The 20669-nt window shown below is 41.7% G+C and overlaps 1 protein-coding gene across 4 annotated transcripts in view; it reads left to right on the plus strand.

The window, feature by feature from the left end:
- Positions 1–20669, plus strand: part of FAT3 (FAT atypical cadherin 3) — a 679936-nt gene that overhangs the window by 520062 nt on the left and 139205 nt on the right. For 3 of the 4 annotated variants that reach the window (XM_032167143.2, XM_032761586.2, XM_058446444.1), the window contains exon 5: positions 18651–18965. In XM_032167143.2, coding sequence (XP_032023034.1) covers positions 18651–18965 — 315 coding nt within the window. Of the gene's footprint in view, positions 1–18650; positions 19972–20669 lie in introns of those variants that run through there. The other variant, XM_058446445.1, reaches the window with a different exon arrangement.

Genomic DNA, 20669 nt, shown 5'->3' on the forward strand with positions numbered 1-20669 from the left:
ACCTTTCAGCAGGAGATTGACATGCTTGGAATTTCGGTCTTCTGGAGAATGGCACTGGGTGAGGCAATACTGGAGTCAGGAAGACCAAGTTGAAGACAGATGCAATGGTTTAGGCAGGAGATAATGAGAGCTTGACACCAAGGATAGAGAAGGGGCCAAGAAATATAACTGACATTTAAGAAGTAGCACTTGAGGAGCATTGTTATATTGTATAGGTTGTGCCCTATGCAGGGACACCTGGCCAAATGGGCCCCAGGTCACTGAATCCAGCCCACGTTCATTGTTGCCAAGCTGTGCATCCAGGCAGAGGGCCGCATGTGTCCTGAGGGGGGCAGCTTGCTATGGTTTGAATATTTGCTTCCTTCAAAACTCATGTTGAAGTTTAATCCCCAGTGTGGCAGTATTGGGTGACAGGGCCTTGAAGAGATGATTGGATCATGAGGGCTCTGCTATGAATGGATTTATTGGGTTAATAGATCAATGGGTTATCATAACAAGGGAACTGGGGGCTTTATAAGAAGAAGAGAGACCTGAGCTAGCAAGTTAGTACATACAGTCCCCTTCCTACGTGATGCCCTGCACCGCCTCACAACTCTCCAGAGTCCCCACCAGGAAAAAGGCTCTTACCAGATGCATCCATCAACCTTGGACTTCTCAGCCTCTATAACTGTAAGAAATGAGTTTCCTTTCTTTATAAAATGCCCAGTTTCAGGTGTTATGTTGTAAGCAATAGAAAGCGACTAAGAGACTGCCAATATATAATTCACAGCCAGCTATGTCCCTAGTCAATGACTGATGAGATGTTGGGAGGAACAAGAGAATTGTCTAAGATGACTCATATTTCTGTTCTAAACTATGATATAGATAAAGATGCTTTAATTTTTTATTCTAATTTATTTTGATTCTTCTAAAACTATAGTATCTGAAATCATAATACCTGGAGAAGGAATGATGAATGTGCACCTCTGCTGCTCTGAATGGTTTCTTCCAAGAGTTACAGTTTTATCTTTACCACACATTAAAGTGTACATACTGTCATTGCAGAGAGATTGTTATCAAGACCTTGAACCAAGGGTTACAAACTCAAATGCCCACAGAACCCGTCAAACATAATAAATGGGTGATATATGTAGCAGGCCATTTACATATTAAATGTTTTTCATTTACAATAAGAAATATACTCTCTTCATTTGTCTAAACATGCAGTGTTCCCCATTTATAGTTTATAACCATTTTTTATAGGAACATGAGTAGTGAGAAGTACTTTTCTATTCTAAGAAATGCTTCTGCACAACCGTGATGATGAATGATAACTGACATTGTTGTAGTGTTAGGGACACAGTAGAGACTGGTGGGCCAGTATTTTTTTTTTTTTTTTTAGGAGAATCTGGGAATTTGAATTTTTATATGAAATCTCTCTCATTTTAAATGTTGGCAGAAATTTTTACAATACACTATATGGGCCAAAAAAAAAGAAAGCATATTTCTGGGCCACCAGTTCATGATCTCTACCTTAGTCTATATTATACATACACATAAGCCTAATTTCTATAAGTTGATCTATTTAAAATTCATATATTTAGGTAGGCAAGGTGTTAAATTACCTGATAAATCACCCGGAAATCCCTGTTGAATTGCTGAGAGGAGAAAGCAGTGTTTGCTCAGCTAGTAATTAGAGCCGTGTCCTTATTTTTGCATTAAGCCTTTACTGTGGAAAGAAAAGCCAAAAATCTGGTGCCTGGTGGAAGAGTTAGTGCTTAAATCCAAATAGCATCATCAGTGGAGCTAAAGCATGAGAATCTGCCAAGACAAAAGTAACTTAAAGCATGAAGTCCAGCACTATGAAATAGAAGGGAAGCTACCAACATATACTTTCTGTTGTAATTTATATCTGGTGGATTCTGTTTCATGGAGAGGGGAATGTGGAATAGTGTATTGACTAAGGCCTTGATGTCAGGGGAGTTGTGAAATAGTGCAGAGGGATTTAGACCTGCGGCTAATATGATGTCACATCTTGGTTCGTGGCAGAAGTTTCTTAACGGCCCACATGTGAGCACATAGATTGGACCCATCTGTTTGAAAGGGGGAGTGAGCACATGGGTGGTAATCACCATTGTGCTAAAGAAACTTTGAGGAGGTGTTTAGTTCCTGCTGATAGGGAAGATTAGAATCAAGCAAGTTTTATGAATAGAAAATGATGAGCAGATGAGCCTGGAAGGAAATGGAAATGTGATGAGATTAGTAGCTGATGCATACCTCTCTGCAGGGAAAAAAAAAAAAGCTTTAAGAGATGTCAGGCTGGGAAATACTTTATTTCCTGAAGTGCAAAGAAAAGATTTGGACAAAGCTGTAATATCAGAAGCTGCTGCCAAAGTGAATTGGTCAAGGATCTTTCTAAAAAAACTGCCATTTAGCAGTTGTTGGGTCTAAACACACGGAAGAAAAGATACCTTCATTGTCCTGAAATGCAAGGTTCATGCATGCATGCATTCAATCAACAAATATTTGTTGAGAACCAACTATGTGTAGTCCTGTGGTAGGCCCTGGAGTAGCTCACACACTTGTAGGAATCAGTACCCTGCAGAAGACAGACCATGAGTACCTGGAAAGGATGGACTATGAGCTGACTTTCTCCTGGTGCTTCCCAATAATGCAATGTCTTTGGACAAAGAGAAAGCTCACCAAAATGAATAACGTGATTCACTGGCCCCAAGGCCTAGGTTCCCTTGGTTCCATGGATCAGAGCATTTTCAGTTTGAGCATTTTCAAATTGTACTCTTTCCTAAAAGCACAACTTTTTAGGCAAAATGTAAGTTATTAAAGGCAGTTCAGAGAAAACTCTGTATTAGTCCATTCTCATGCTGCTAATAAAGGTGTAACTGAAGCTCAGTAATTTATAAAGGAAAGAGGTTTAATTAACTCAAGTTCCACATGGCTGGGGAGAGATCTCACAATCATGGTGGAAGGCAAATGAGGAGCAAAGCCATGTCTTACATGGCAGCAGGCTAGAGGCTTGTGCAGGGGAACTCTCATTTATAAAACCATCAGATCCCATGAAACTTATTCACTACCGGGAGAACAATGTGGGAGAAACCACACCCATGATTCAGTTATTGCCACCTGGTCCCACCCTTGACACATGGGGATTATTACAATTCAAGGTGAGATTTGGGTGGGGATACAGCCAAATCATATCATTCCACCTCTGGCCCCTCCCAAATCTCATGTCCTCACATTTCAAAACCAGTCATGCATTCCCAACAGTCCCCCAAAGTCTTAATTCATTTCAGAATTAACTCAAAAATCCACAGTCCAAAGTCTCATCTGAGACAAGGCAAGTCCCTTTACCTATGAGCCTGTATAATCAAAAGCAAGTTAGTTACTTCCCAGATACAATGGGGGTACAGGTATTGAGTAAATATACCCATTCCAAATGGGAGAAATTGGCCAAAACATAGGGGTTACAGGCCCCATGCAAGTCCAAAATCCAATAGGGTAGTCATTAAACCTTAAAGTTCCAAAATGATCTTCTTTGACTCCATGTCCTACATCCAGGTCATGCTGATACAAGAGGTGGGCTCCCATGGCCTTGGGTAGCTCCACTCCTGTGGCTTTGCAGGGTACAGCCTCCCTCCTGGCTGCTTTCATGGGCTGACATTGTATCTGCAGCTTTTCCAGGTGCACAGTGCAAGCTGTTGGTGGATCTACCATTCTGGGGTTTGGAGGACGGTGGCCCTCTTCTCACAGTTCCACTAGGCAGTGCCCCAGTGGGTAGTCTGTGTGGGGGCTCCAACCCCACATTTTCCTTCTGAACTGCCCTAGCAAAGGTTCTCCGTGAGAGCCCTGTCCCTGCAGCAAACTTTTGCCTGGACATCCAGGCATTTCCATACATCCTCTGAAATCAAGGCAGAAGATTCCAAACCTCAGTTCTTGACTTCTGTGCACCCACAGGCCCAACACCACATATAAGCTGCCAAGGCATAAGGCTTGCTTGCACCCTCTGAAGCAATGGCCTGAGCTGTATGTTGGCCCCTTTTAGACATGGCTGGTGCCGAAGCAGCTGGGATGCAGGGCACCGTGTCCTGAGGCTGCACAGAGCAGGGGGACCCTGGGCCCAGCCCACAAAACCAGTTTTTCCTCCTGGGCCTCCAGGAAGCCTGTGATGGAAGGGGCTGCCTTGAAGGCCTCTGACATGCCCTGGAGGCATTTTCCCATTGTCTTGGTGATTAACATTTGGGTCCTCATTACTTGTGCAAATTTCTGCAGCCGGCTTGAATTTCTTCCCAAAAACTGGGTTTTTGTTTTCTTTCACACTGTTAGGCTGCAAATTTTCCAAACATTTATGCTCTGCTTCCCCTGGAATGTTTTGCTGCTTAGAAATTTCTTCTTCAAGATACCCTAAATCACCTCTCTCAAGTTCAAAGTTCCACAGACATCTAGGGCAGGGACAAAATGCCACCAGTCTCTTTGTATAGCAAGAGTGACTTCTACTCCAGTTTCCAAAAAGTCTCTCATCTCCATCTGAGACAACCTCAGCCTGGACTTTACTGTCCGTATCACTATCAGCATTTTGGTCAAACCCATTCAATAAGTCTTTAGGAAGTTCCAAACTTTCCCACATTTTTCTCTCTTCTTCTGAGCCCTCCAAACTGTTCCAAACTTTGCCTGTTACCGAGTTCCAAAGTCACTTCCTCATTTTTTGGTATCCTTACAGCAGCATCCCACTACCTGACATCAATTTATTGTATTAGTCTGTTTTCATGCTGCTAATAAAGACATACTCAAGGCTGGGTAATTTATAAAGGAAAGAGGTTTAATTGACTCACAGTTCCATATGGCTGGGGCAGTCTCACAATCATGGTGGAAGGTGAATGAGGAGCAAATCCCTGTCTTCCATGGCAGCAGGCTAGAGGCTTGTGCAGGGGAACTTCCATTTATAAAACCATCAGATCCCATAAGACTTACTCACTACCAGGAGAACAGTATGGGGAAAACCACCCCCATGATTCAGTTACCTCCACCTGGCCCCACCCTTGACATGTGGGGATTATTACAATTCAAGGTGAGATTTGGGTGAGGATAAAGCCAAACCATATGACTCTTTAATTCTGTTTTTCTCTTTTTCTTTCTTCCTCAATTATCTTCCTTTCTCCTTTCTTCTCCTTCCTTCCTTTCTTTCCTTTGAACCTTCATTCTTTTCCTTATTTCTGATATTATTTCTGATGAAGACTTTCCCTTATAAACCATTCCACAAGTTTATTCAACATAGTAAGTTTACATCTCCTGAAATAACTGATTTACTGAGATTGGAAATAGCAGAGACATGTGTTGAAGCATCACAGAATGAGGAAAGCAGAATGGGGAGTGACTGGAACACCTATCCATCTCTGGTTTATTTCTTAATACCAAATCATAGGTCAAATAAGAGAAACCACATGTAATGACATTAAGGGCAGACAGTTTAATACTGCCTTCTTTTGCTTTTTCTCCATGGGTGATAGCACAGGTTAATTTTAGTTCAATGACTTCACCTTTCAAAAAGTTTATCTTCAAGAGTTGTTGTTCCTTTGAGACCTACCCTTTAATTTACTGTTTGTGTATACTTTTCTTTCCAGAAATGGCAGGAAGCACTTGTCTTCCCAGGAATGCAGTAGTCTGAGACCATAGACAAAAAGGTCTGAATTCCAGCCTCAACCTTTATAACAGCTCCTGAGTATTCTTTGAGAAGGTCATTTCTCTATTTCTCCACCTGTAAAGAGGAGATAAAGTTTCTTTCAACCTTTTTACTATCTTGAAAGGATTAAGTATTTAAGGTTTGTGAAACATTTTGAAGATAAAAAGTGGAGAGCAAACACTACATCTACTTTAAATGCAGTTCTTCTCTTTTTTATTATTTTTAAGAGCTCAGCATTCTGGAAAACACCTAAATTAAAACTTCTGCAATATCAAGTTAACACACATACACAAATAGTCACACACACACACAGATACACACACACATACACACACACATAGATGACAATTTATGAATGCAAGCCTTGTTTGAGGCTCAAAAGCCAGCCTGGAACTAATCTCTTGGAAAGATTGAGGTTATTTCTAATAAGATGATATTAGGCTAAGAAGTACATCTGTCTGGACCTCAGTTTCCTCATCTGTAAAACAAATGGATTGAACGAGAATGATACCTAAGCTCTCATTTACTCTTGAGTTCTCTTAACATCTAGTGACTCTGTGCTTTCCTGAGTATATAACAGAGGTAAGGAAAGGCAGTTTCCCTTTATCCTGGGGTTCTTTGGGACATATGAGACTATGACAGAGGTAGGAAAATACTCAACGGTGGGCACCTTCATACATTTCTCTACCTATGTGGTGACCAGTAAGTAGAGACAGCCAAGCACACGTAACTGGTCTTGTAAATAAATAGTGAAAATAGATAAGCATCTTTACTACAATTAATTTTCAACAGCCACATTAAATTCCTACCCATAGAGACTGTGTTCCTAGGATCCAGTGACCTCTCTAGGCATATTGTTTTAAATCAATCAGATCCAAGAGAAGGGTAACATATTATTAGTAATTTATCACAGGACATCCTAACATTTTACCCATTAGGATACATACAGAAAATGATAATATTTTCTTTAGGTATAATATCTTTAGGTAAAGGGAAAGGCTAATCCCAGCCAGAGATGACCAGCCTAGTGGCCCATGTAGATGAGTTCACATTCGTTCACCAGAGAGCTGAGAGGGTCGATGTGGCAGCACATTGGAAGCCTTCTTGCTGCATGTGGTTGGATATTCTACCTTAGTTTAAAAGACTTCATCTTTAGATTTCTTCCCTGCCCAGAACCTGTCAGCTTGGCCCTGAGACTTTTGATAATGAGAGGGGGAGGGAGAAATAAATCTCTTTTGAGCTCTGTCTTCTACCTTAGAAGAGTATCAAGTGCTAAAATAGCTCACAGCAATCGGAAGAATCAGAGTGAAGGAAGGCGCAGAGTACTGGGGAAGAAGTCGGGGGATGGTCAGGATAGGGGGAAGGTATGCAGTGTTGACCGACAAAATTACAACAAATTTAGTTTAAAGATTTTAGCTGGCTTTTATTTGTGATTCTAGAATCTGGCAACATATTATTCTATAAAACAGAATGAACGTTCTGATGAGCTGAGCAGAGGAGCTTGGCTTTATAGATAGAAAATGGCTGAGGAAAGCAGAAACAGAACAGAAAGCGGATCAGTCATTTCAAAGTTACAAAGGTTAAAACAAAGGGACTTTCTTATTGTTACAGTTAAACCTGACCTGTCTGGGGATTTGGCTGTTCTGTCTCTCTCTCCTAATTTCTCTGAAGGTCAGATAAACAACTTAGTTGTTTATCTTGGTAGCATGGAACGTTAGCATGCGTGACTCCATTTTGGTTTGGTTTGGTTTGTTGATCCTGGTGCAGGCATTCAGTTCAAGCCAATGGCCTCCTATACATTTTATTTAGTAAAGGCAACCCCAGTATGAATGTAAAAATACGTGCTATTTGGGCTGTTTCACCTAGAACAAGAAGTACGCCTAGACGGTGGCAGATTGATTGGTAGTGACAGCTGTCTGGAAAGCTCCATCTCGGAAGAGTCTGAGACCACGTTCCACCTTTGGAATGAACAGTGAATTGTTCATGTTTCCTGTGGCCTCCAGGTGCAGCTGGCAGGATAGAGCAGACAAAGCCCACATGCTATATAATTGCCATCCCTGCACAGGACATGCTGAAACTGTGGTGCTGAGGCCAGGGAAAGGACATGTTTGAACTGTGTTCAGAGGAAAGAAAAGGTGGCCATGCCCATGGGGTGGGGCAAGCATTTAGATAAAAGGCAGCATAATGTGATGGTTAGGAGCACAGACCCCAGACCAGGTTGGATCCTACTGTGCTTCACCCTTCTGTGCCCTGTTTCTAATCTGTTGTGTGGGGATAATAATCATATCTTACTCCAAGACTGATAAAAGGATCCATGAGTTAATATTTGTTAAGCATTTGGAAGAGTGCCTACACGTGGTTAACACGGAGTACCTGATAAATAAGACATAGAGAGAAACCAAGACCACCCAGGCCCTCCCTCCCGTCTCCATAATCAGGGAGAATAATTTTTGGGCAAAGAAAGGTAGAACAAATTTTGTGAGAGGGAGCTGATGATGTAACCATGTAACAAGATAGTAGGAGAGGATCTAATTGCACAAAATAAGGTTCTCAAGTCTTGACTGCTGAAAGAAGTTGCAGCCATACCCCACAACCCAGTGGCAGTTTTTAAGCATTGAGGACAGAAAGGTGCCAAAAGACTGGAGCCAGTCAAAGATGGTCCCTATTATCAAAGGAGGAAAAGGAGGCTTGATTCTAGAAGCACATCGAAGTGCTCAGTGTTGATCCAAAGGCACACGTGGAAAGGGAATTTTGAACAGATGGTTAACAGATGCTTCTACATGGGCTGCGCAGGGTAGGGAAAAGAGCACGTGCTGCCATGCCAAACTGACTTGGGCGCAAACCCGTGTTCTGTCACTTTCCGGCTGAATGGCCTTGAGAATATTCTTGACGTCTAAGCCTCACTGTCTCCAGCTGCAGAATAGAAATGGCAATGCCTACAGGATTCCTGTGAAAAAATGACAATCGTAGGTAAATGATCAAGCAGAGGATTGAGCAAAGCAGGTGTGCAATAAGTGCTATCAGTATAACCAAAGAGGCAGCGACACATAATGTTTTAGACCAGGGGTCAGCAAACTTATTCTGTTAAAGGCACTTAACAGACTTTGTGGGCCATACAATCTCAGCCTAAACTACTCAACCATGCCTTTGTAGCAGGAAAGCAGCCATAGATAATATGTTATTGCAGCATGGCTGCATTCCAATAAAACTTTATTTACCAAAACAAGCAACCAGATTTTGCCCTTGGGCTATAGTTTGCTGATCCCTGGCTTAGAACCAAAACTGCCAGGTTTAAAACAAGGCTCTGCCACTTGAGAATAGTGTGACCTTTGACTATACAAGGCTCTGCCACTTAAGAATACTGTGACCTTTAACCAGTTCATAATTCAGTTTCCTTGTCGGTTAAATTGGTGTAAAAACAGTATCTATCTTGTCAGATTGTTGTAACAAAGGAGACCACGCAGGGCTCTGCATCTCACAGTGAATGCTTGATGCATAGCAAGCTTTTAACACATGTTACCTGTTATCATTATGATTATCCCAACAGCCTAGAGTAGGGAGCCAAAGTTTCCAGTAACATGAAATTTAGTAGAGACAAATATAAAATCCTGCACTTATACCCCCAAAAGGAAACCACACACTTACAGGTGTGATTATATTATGTATTGCTTTTTCTAGGAAAAGACCTAAATGCTTTAATTCATTCATATCACAGTGCTGTGTGGCGTGGCTGCCACCCAAAATAAGCATAGTCATCGACTGAAGAAATAGGTGTGAGATTGTCTCTAGGATAACAGACGGGCTTTGCACAGTTCTGAGTAAGTTTAATATGCGATTGCTCTATCCTGGCCATCGTATTTTAAGAAGGAAGCTGGTATATGGGAAAACATCTTGAAAGATGTAAACAATACAATAAATAAGGACTCATTATATATAATAAATCATCTGAGAGATAATTATACAAATTAGTTTTTCAACCTGGGTTGAGATTTCTCAAATATATTTAAGGATTTTTATAAGGATGGCAGTTTTAAAACATAGCCTCCCAAATTATTTGACCCTCCTCCCATCTAGAGGCGGGGTTTATGTCCTCACCTCCTAAATCTGGACTCTGAGACTCTTGGTCAGTAGAATGTGGTACAAGTGATGCTGTGCCAGTTTTTGAGCCAAGGCCTTAAGAAACTGATCGCTGCCACTTTCTTTTAGGCCAGTTGCTCTTAGAACCCAGCTGAGGTCCCAGCTAATAGCCATCATCAACCAGCAGGTATGTCAGATGACTACAACCCCAGCTACCTATGACGTCAATCGCATGAGAGGCTCCAAATAAGAACCGCCCCCATTCAACCCCCAGAACCATGAAAGACAATAAAAAGATTCCAGTTATTTTAAGTCACATAATTTTCTGTTACACAATAGGTTGCTGGGGCAACGTGGAAGAGGAATTTGACTTTTTCTGTATAGCTACAAGTAAAACTAGTCTATAGGAAGCTCCAAGCACTCTAGGATAGTAAGTACAGGCAGTTAGATTTTGGTCTAATGTTAAGAAAAGCTTTGTGTAAAGTGTTGGGAGGATATGGAAAAAAGGAATCCCTTGTACACTGTTTTCCCAGTGTAAATTAGGACAACCATAATGGAAAATAGTATGGAGTTTCCTCAGAAACTAAAAATGGAACTACCTTATGAACCAGCAATCCAACCTCTGGGTCTATATGCAAAGGAAATAAAATCAGTATATTGAAAAGAAGTCTTAGATAAAGAAACTGTGGTGTGTGTGTGGTATGTGTGTGTGTGTGTATATATATATACACATATATATACACATATGTATATACACACATATATATACATATATATATATATATGATGGAATACTACTCAGCCATAAAAATCAATGAATTAACAGCATTTGCAGCAACCTGGATGAGATTGAAGACTATTATTCTAAGTAAAGTAACTCAGGAATGGAAAACCAAACATTGTATATTCTCACTGATATGTGGGAGCTAAGCTATGAAGATACAAAGGCATACAATGGATTTGGAGGACTTGGGGGAAGGTGAAGGAGGGATAAAAGACTACAAATATGGTGCAACGTATACTGCTCAGGTGATGGGTGTACCAGCATCCCACAGGTCACCACTAAAGAACTTAATCATGTAGCCAAATTCCACCTGTACCCCAATAACTTATGGAAATATAATACTAAAAAATATATTTAAAAAATAAAGACAATATTTTCCTATATTAAAACAAGAAAAGAAGTATGCATTTCCATGTTCATTGGAGCACTATTCACAACACCTGAGATATGGAAACAACATAACTGTCCGTCAACGGATGAATGAAGACTTATGTTTGTATATATACACAATGGAATACTATTCAGCCTTTGAAAAGAAGGAAATCGGCCGGGCGCGATGGCTCACGCCTGTAATACCAGCACTTTGGGAGGCTGAGGCGGGCGGATCACGAGGTCAAGAGATGGAAACCAGCCGGGCGCGGTGGCTCACGCCTGTAATCCCAGCACTTTGGGAGGCCAAGGCGGGCGGATCACGAGGTCAGGAGATTGAGAGCATCCTGGCTAACACATTGAAACCCCATCTCTACTAAAAATACAAAAAAAATTAGCCGGGTGCGGTGGCGGGTGCCTGTAGTCCCAGCTACTCGGGAGCCTGCGGCAGGAGAATGGCGTGAACCCGGGAGGCGGAGTTTGCAGTGAGCCGAGATAGCGCCATTGCACTCCAGCCTGGGCGACAGAGCGAGACTCTGCCTCAAAAAAAAAAAAAAAAAAAAAAGAGATGGAGACCATCTTGGCCAACATGGTGAAAACCCGTCTCTACTAAAAATACAAAAAAAAAATTAGCTGGTCGTGGTGGTGTGCACTTGTAATCCCAGCTACTCCAGAAGCTGAGGCAGGAGAATCATTTGAACCTGAGAGGCAGAGGTTGCAGTGAGTGGAGATCGTCCCACCGCATTCCAGCCTGGCAACAGAGCGAGACTCGATCTAAAAAATAATAATAAAGAAGGAAATACTGTCATTTGTGACAACATGGAAACATGGATATACTTGAAGAACATTATGTTAACTCAAATAAAAAGATAAATGCCACATGATCTCACAAATATGTGGAATCTAAAAAAGTCAAATTTAGCAGAGAGTAGAATAGTGGTTACTAGAGGTGAAAGAGGAGACAGGAGGGATTGGTAATGGGGAGATGTTGATCAAAGGATACGAAATTTCAGTTAGGCAAGAGGCAAGTTCAAGAGGTCTGTTTTACATCATGGTGATTATACTAATGGTAATAACAATATATTGTATACTTTAAAATTGCTAAGAGAGTAGTTTTTGTTTGTTTGTTTGTTTTTGAGGCAGAGTCTCGCTCTGTTGCCCAGGCTGAAGTGCAGTGGTGTGATCTTGGCTCACTGCAACCACTGCCTCCTGGGTTCAAGTGATTCTTCTGCCTCAGCCTCCCGAGTATCTGGGATTACAGGCACGCACCACCATGCCCAGCTAATTTTTTGTATTTTTAGTAGAGACAGGGTCTCACCATGTTGGCCAGCCTGGTATCGAACTCCTGACCTCAGGTGATCCACCTGCCTCGGCCTCCCAAAGTGCTGGGATTACAGGCATGAGCCACTACACGCCGCCAGAGAGTAGATTTTAAGTGTTCTCACCACAAAAAAAGTTATGTGAGGTAATATATATGTTAATTAACCTGTTTTAGCCATTCCAAAGTGTATACATGTATCAAAACGTCATGTTGTATATCGTAAGTATTTGCAATTTTTATTTGTCAACTAAAAAAATTAGGTAGAGCTTTCTCAAAATTGAATCTATCAAACCACAAATGGGCTGCTAAACAAGGCACTGAGTTCCTCTTACTGAATATACCAAAACTGAGGCCATGTGATTGCAGGTCCCAAATATTACAGAGGATTTAGGTCATGGGGGATTGTGAATTTGGTCAGAATCTGTGTTCGTTGGTTGGTTATTTGGTTGATCTCCCAGTTTGCCTAAAAAAGAGTTTGGTACCTAAAAGATACTGGATAAATATTTCATTTATTCATTCAACAAATATTTATAGAATGCTTACTACATTCTAGGCACTGTTGTAGATGCTAGGAATACGTCTGAACAAAATAGATGAAAATTCATTCTCTGTGGAGCTCAGGTTCTAGTAAAAGCAGATATGTGATAACCACATAAGTGAAATACATAACATATTAGGTAGTGATAAAGTGTCAAGGACCAATAAAGTAGTTGCCCCTTTTCCATGGGGGATATGTTCCAAGATCCCCAGTGGATGCCTGAAACTCTGCAGATAATACCAAACCCTACATATGCTATCGTTTTTCCTGTACATACATACCTATGACAAAGCTTAATTTATAAATTAGGCACAGTAAGAGTTCGACAACAATGATGATATAGAAGAGTTATAACAATATACTATCATAAAAGTTATGTGATTGATCTCTTTCTCTCTGCATCCCACAAAATAACTCATTGTGCTGAACCACGGGTAACTGAAGTTGTGGAAAGTAAATCCAAAGATAGGAGCAGACCACGGTATAAAACAGGGGAGAGGGATATGTAATATCTGAAGAATGATTTTCCATTATAAATACAATAGCCTGGAAATAACCATTTGTGGTGAATTAATGGTTAAGGAAAATGCCAGAGTTTAACTCTTTGGCTTAAAAATATTGAATATATTCTTAGACACTCTTGTAATCACTGGGAACAAGGCAGTAGACAAGTTCCAAGATCTCTGCTTTTAGGCAGTTTATATACTTATCTTCTACTTGGGGAAAGGAGACAACAAAAAATAAATACATCAGGCAATTTCAGTGAGTAGTGTGCCCTCCCACCAGCTGCCATAACTTCAAAATTCTCAGTGTCTGACCATTTTTGGTCCTACGAAGCTCTTGTTTCTTCCAGGAATAGACTTAAAGACATGTTTCTTGTTGTAATTGTCCTGCCTCCTGGCTCTGCCTGGCATTCACAGACCAATGAACTATTTGTGGCTCCTCTTTTTTTTTTTTTTGAGACAGAGGTTTGCTCTTGTTGCCCAGGCTGGAGTGCAATGGCGTGATCTCAGCTAACTGCAACCTCTGCCTCCTGGGTTCAAGCAATTCTCCTGCCTCAGCCTCCTGAGTAGCTGGAATTACAGGCATGCGCCACCAGGCCCAGCTAGTTTTGCACTTTTAGTAGAGACAGGGTTTCTCCATGTTGGTCAGGCTGGTCTCGAACTCCCGACCTCAGGTGATCCGCCCACCTCGGCCTCCCAAAGTGCTGGGATTACAGGCACAATCCACTGCACCCGGCCTATTTGTGGCTCCTTTCATTAGGTGATAGCTGTTATCATCTAAAGAAATTAATCTTTCAGGCTTTGGATTAATTGCCAGCACCACTGATTATTGATTGGCAATAAGAGCAGAAAATCTAGTTGAGGATGGTTCTCTGTTCTTTTGTGAGGCTGTAGCAGAGCAAGAGTACACATGGATCACTTCTAAACAATGGTACATTTCTTGCATCCTTAATGAGAAATGATGCAGAAGAGGAGATGATGGGGATTTATCTCAGCTGGTTTTGCTTTGATCTTCACTGCTGCTACTCCTTTCATATGGGCGAATTCCAAGGGGGGTTTCAGGCCTAAAGTATTATGAAGTCTGAAGTCTGAGAATCTGATGGAATGATTGATGATGCCATTGATGATTCCATTAATCATTGATGATTAATATTCCAGGCACAAATGTAGCAGGGCAGATGAATGAGTCCAGAGAAATAATAATGAAAATTCAGACTTCGAGTTTAGCAGTGTAGTTCAGTTCAGCAAACATTTATCCAGAGGACACTAGGTTTCAGAAAGGGATGAAAAAGACAAGGTTCCTGCTTTTGAGTAGCTCACAGTGCACTGAAGGAGCCAGACATGGGAATAAATCATTTCAGGAGACTGGATGAATGTCCACAAAAGTGAGCACAGTTTGAGGAGTGGCTAAAAATCATTTTGCATTATCTTCATAATCTTTAGATTGGTAGTGTTCTCAGTTATGGAAAGTGGGTATAAACCTCAGAGTGCATGGTTAAAACTGTCTGCCTCTAGCTGACCCCCCATGAGTAGAATCATAGCACTAGAAGCACTTGGGAGATTATATGTCAATTTTCATACAGAGACCCTCAGTGTCTGAATGTTCTTTTCACTTATTATCATAGGGAAGAGTTGTAGGTAAGTGAATTCTTGATTTCATAGAATATTTATTTGTCACTTAGAGTTGTACCAGGTGCCAGAACATAACAATGAATAAGAGACAGTTCTCTTGACCTCAAATTGCTCACAGTCTAGAAGGATTGAATGGAGACCAACAAGCGAATGGACACTTAAAATGCAGGATGATAATAGTGTCCTAGAACTATGCACATAGTGGTATAGAAACATACTAAGGGCACCTACATAGGTCTGCAGGAGTCAGGGAATGGCTTCACAGGAATGTTTGGATTGAGGCTTCTAGAATGAGTCAAGTATATTCCCAGGAGAGGGCATTCCATGAAGACAAATGTCTGTGCAAAGGAATGGAGCTATAAGAGCATAACATGCTCAGGACCTCCCAAGCTCACCATGTAACTGAGCAGAGAGGTGAGAAAGAGGCAGACAGTACAGGCTGATCATCAAAGCCAGATGCAGAGAGAATCCAGCCAGATCTTTGTCCTCAAGGAGCCCCTGAAGAGTGTTACACAAGTCAGCGACATGATCAGATTTTTGAAGAAGAAATATCACTCTACAACAAAGGCAAAGGCTGAAGGCAGGGAGGCCAGGAGGCTACTTCGGCCATCCAAGCAAGATGCAAGGGGGGTCTGTAATAGGGTAGTGTGGCAGAAGAGATTGGCATGGGGTGAGGGGTGTGTGTGAGATACCCGTTGGTCCCCAAGTTCAATTAGATATAGATAGTTAGACAGAGAGATGCCTAGGATTCTAGTGTGCACCAGTGTGTGAGTAGATAGGGGTGCCATTTATTGAGACAATGGACATAGGAAAAGGAGGAGGTTTGAGGGTATTGATTTCAGTTTGTGACTTTTGGGGTGCTAGGATCCAGAAAGTAGATTACTAGTAAATAGTTGAATATGTTGGTTTGGTGATCAGGAAATAGGCTTAGGCACAAGAGATACACATTGGAGAATTAACAGCATGTAGGTAGTAGAGGAAACCATAGGTAAGGAGATGGAGGACTAATTGGCAAAAAGGCAGGAAAAGCAGCTTGGAGCTATGTTGTTAAGGCCCTTGAACCATCTCAGAAGGTTTTGCAAGGTGAGACTGCTTTGGCTAAAGAGACTGTTCAAGTAGGACCTGCATTAGAGCCTCATTTATTAAATAAGCATGAATGGAGCATGTTCTGTGGCTTGACACAGGGGTGAGAGCAGTGAGAAAACAAGCACAGTCTGTCTTTGCCCTTATGCAGTTTATCCACTTAAGTGGAGAATCATGTATTTAATTAATTTCCACAATGGTAAGTGCTACAAAAGAAAAGCATAGGGTGATTTAACAGTACAGAATGAGGGGGTGGGAAAGCTGACACTTGGTCTGTGGGTCAGAGAAGGTAGCCTCAAGGAAGTGACATTTCAGCTGGACTTAAAGGGTCAGTAGGCAAGCTCCATAGAAAGGACAGGGACAGCTCTCCAAAGAAAACAGGACTGAAGGATGCCCTCGTGGCCTGAGGGAGCTGGGTGCTTGCGGTAACATGATGACAAGTGACCTGCTGCGCGTAGCACTCCTGAGAGACTCAAGAGCTGTGCAGCTACCACACTTCCCGCCTGTAGGTAGACACCTCAAGGACTTGGGTTTGTAAATCCAGGTCCGCTTCAAAGAAAAACTTTTTATAGCAGCAGCATCCTCTAGTGAGCAGCGAACTGTTGCCAAGAGGGGCTCCTTTCCCTGGCAGCCACCTGGCCCTGAAGCAGCTCCAGAAAACTGTCTCAGAGCCCATTGCAGGGCATTAATTGACAAGGAGGTGATTTTGTGCATGATGAAGACATTGAGAGTTGAGAGCCTGAATTTGGACAGGCTGCTCAAGCAGAAAAGAGAGGCAGAGTAGTTGAGCAGCCAAGAAATCAGTATGTTTGGTCAACACAGGTCACCTGGGAGTGTAACATTTGCGTTCACCAGCAGCAGCAGAATGTGCCTCTTCAGAACTGGCATGTCAAGGAATTAGCTCGAGTCAAAATCCAACCTTGGCACATTTTGGTCCCGATGTGGTTCTTTTGTGAAACACAACAAAGCAATTGGGAAAATAACCTTAGAAAGAAACTTGATTGATTTTTCAAAGAAAGTGAGAACTTGTATGAAAATTTATCTTAAGTCTATTAAAGCTCTCCTCCTAGGCAGCTTGTAAGAGAAACTAAACTAGATTGCAATTCCATTTTGCAAAAAGGCTTTAATGTGTTTTCCCACATTTTTGGCCTTTGTTTCAGTTATACCTGTCAGGTGGTTTTATTAGGTGAAAAAATAGCTGACCAACTGCTTTGATTCACTGTTGTTTTTCTCCTGTTGATGTTGTGTGCATCTTTATGTTCCTTCCAGCCTCCAAGTACATATATGGAAGTAATCATCTGTTTCATTCAAGCTAATGATTTAAATATTAAATATGGGTTCTTCCATTTTTTTTGTTAAACAGAACATTAACAATTTCCAAAAGTTTAATACCTAGCTTTACCACTTATTAACAATGTTTTGTTTTGAACCTCTGTTTTCTAATCTGTGAAATGGGAATAAATAAACCTGCTTCACTTACTGAAGAGGATGTTTTGGAAAGTGAATGAGATAATGCATGAAAGAGTGCGTTATAAACTGTGTCACACCATCCACATGTTAGGTATTAATATCATACTGATTATCACTATGACTAACAAGAAAATTATTTACACTGGGATGCAAAGTCTATTTATATATTCTGTGAAAATTATTTACGTATGTGCTCTTCATTACCCTTTTCTGTCTCAATTTTCACAGGCACACATGAGAACAGCATCATAGTGACATGGGATGGGGTGTACATCCCCCTCCCATTCTCCAGAGAGAAATAGAAAAATATTTTGCAATTGTTAAATACATTGTAATGTACTTAAAATCAGACATCAAACAGTGGAATATATATCATAGTTTTCCTTTTGTTCAATGACAATGTAAAAATCAAATCTTAACATGGAGATGTGTCTTAGTCTGCTCTGGTTGCTATAATAAAATACCATAGGCTGGATGGATTAAAGAACAGAAATTTATTGTTCACAATTCTGGAAGCTGGGAAGTCTAAAATCAAGGCACTAGCAGATTCAGTGTCTAGTAATAGCTTGTTCCTCCTAGATGGTGCCTTCTGGTCATGTCCTCATATAGTGGAAGAGACAAGCAAGCCTTCTCAGCCTCTTTTGAAGGGCACTAATCCCATTCATGAGGGTTTGATCCTCATGATCTAATCACCACCTAAAGGCCCCACCTCCTAATACTGTTGCATTGAAAATTAGGTTTTAACATATGAATTTTGAGGGGTCACATTCAGACTATAGCATGAAGACTGGAAAGTCCAAAGTCAACATTCCAGCAGGGCTCATTTTGTGGTGAGGGCTCTCTTCCTGGCTTGCAGACAGCTACCTTCTTCAGTGTGCTCACATGGCAGACAGAGATTGGGATCTCTAGTGTTTCTTTGTCTTTTATAGGGACATGAGTTCTGTCAGATCAGGACTCAATCCTTATGATCTCATTTAACCTTAATAACCACATATGGGTGGTTAGAGTATCAACATATGAATTTTAAGGGAGACACAATTCAATCTATAAAAAGATGAAGAAAGAGAGAAGAAAATGAATACTAAAAGAATTTGGATAGGATAGCATTGTCCGTGCATTAGAAGAAACACCCATGGGTTAACGTGTAATAGCAGGAATAATTTTTCTCCTTTCTGATCACATCATACTCTCTTTTTCAGGTGACTGTGACAGATGGTGGTCCCTCTCCAAAACAGTCAACCATTTGGGTGGTGGTTCAGGTTCTAGATGAAAATGACAACAAGCCCCAGTTCCCAGAGAAGGTCTACCAGATCAAGCTGCCAGAACGTGACCGAAAGAAGAGAGGAGAACCCATTTACAGGGCTTTTGCATTTGATAGAGATGAGGGCCCCAACGCAGAAATCTCCTACAGTATTGTGGATGGGAATGATGACGGAAAGTTCTTTATTGACCCTAAAACTGGGATGGTTTCTTCTAGAAAGCAGTTTACAGCAGGGAGTTATGACATCCTAACGGTAAGATCTTCCAAACTCCAGCAGCCCGGCGGATGGGGGGAAGTGGTTACGTTCTTATTCAAGTATACTCCTTTGAGCAATAAATCTTTAGGGTAAAAAGTGAAGCCACACAGCCGTGGAAGGGTTCTTTCTGGGAGGCAAGTGCAGGTGAGAACTCTTGCCTGTTTCATTGATATTCTTAAATGACAAGACAATTTCCTTTGGTTGTGTCCTGTCAGCATTTTCCCCCATTCCCAGGCCACAGCCTGTTTCACCACATACTCAACCACTCTTTCTGCAGCCCTAAATCATCCTCAAAGTGCTGAACATAGATGTAAACTAGAGGTAGGGGAACAGCAGGGCAACACATCCTACCCACCACTGAACATATCTCTCAACATGTCCCTGAGACTTCCCATAGAAAACAACTTTTGAAATTATCAACAATATGATAGAGCATGGATATAGCTGTGTACATTGTTAGACACAAATCACAGTGATGTTTATTCCATAAAAACTGAAAAAGCTCAAGTATAAAGTGACTGAATTTTTTGTTAAATTAGAAAAGTAAAAACAAGCACGGGCACCATCTCATGTAAAAACTTAAAGCTCCTGTATCTACAGTGTCAGTGTGCTCCCCCGACCCCAACCACTTTAGCCAGGTAGTACCTATTCCAGAAAGGCAGCTGGTATCCTTACAAGCAATGAGCATGGTCCAGGGTCCCAACAAGGGCGCGGTGGTTCGTGCCTGTCATCCCAGCACTTTGGGAGGCCGAGGCAGGCGGATCACTTAAGGTCAGGAGTTTGAGACCAGCCTGGCCAACATGGTAAAACCCTGTCTCTACCAAAAATATAAAAAATCAGCTGGGCGTGATGGTGTGTGCCTGTAATCCCAGCTGCTGAGGAGGCTGAAGCAGGAGAATTGCATGAACCCCGGAGGCAGAGGTTGCAGTGAGCCAAGACTGCGCCACTGCACTCCAGCCTGGGTGACAGCGCAAGACTCTGTCGCAAAAAAAAAAAAAAAAAAGTCGGTACCATCATCCACCACTCTTCTCTTTGTCTTTATCCTTCTCTGCTAGGTCTGTCCTTTATTATGTTAAACGATGGCCTGAGTCCATTGATTTATCCTTTCTCTCCTATGGTCTAGACGTGGGCTCCTTGCTGTGCTCAGTTATGTGTCCAGAACAGTGGGCAGAGAAAAAAAATATAATAAAACACCAGCTCTGATCTACTGTTAGAAGCTCTGATGTGCTGTGTGCCATTGCAGCTGTGTGAGACTTGCAGTTTGGGAATCTTTGAGGACTGGATAGATTCAAGTGGATACTGTTGGTGTCCTGCCCAGATCCCATTCTCAGACTGCAAGTATTGGCTGTCAATGGCTCACAGCTGCCCTGTTCTCCAGAGAATCATCCTTGGATGATTCTTGGTGAAAGAGAGTCTACATTCCCAGCCTCCAGTCTAGCAGCCCACAGCCACTGGCTGACTGACACCCAGATGCAAAAGTCCGATCCCCTTGCCTCAAAGTGGATTCAATTCTGGTGCAATTAATGGTTCAGAGCTCCCCATGGGATCCCTCTGGTCAGCCAGGACCACATCCTGGTTTAACTCCTACCCTGCCCACCCTGATCTCTATTCTCTTTCTCTTGAGAGCACCTCCCCCTCCCCCCAAAAAAAAATTTGTACTCAAATGCCTGTCTCAGCTCCTAGGGGAACCTGGCTTAAGAC

Source organism: Hylobates moloch, unplaced genomic scaffold (genome assembly GCF_009828535.3).
Source record: "Hylobates moloch isolate HMO894 unplaced genomic scaffold, HMol_V3 SCAFFOLD_11, whole genome shotgun sequence".
Taxonomy (NCBI): Eukaryota; Metazoa; Chordata; class Mammalia; order Primates; family Hylobatidae; genus Hylobates; species Hylobates moloch.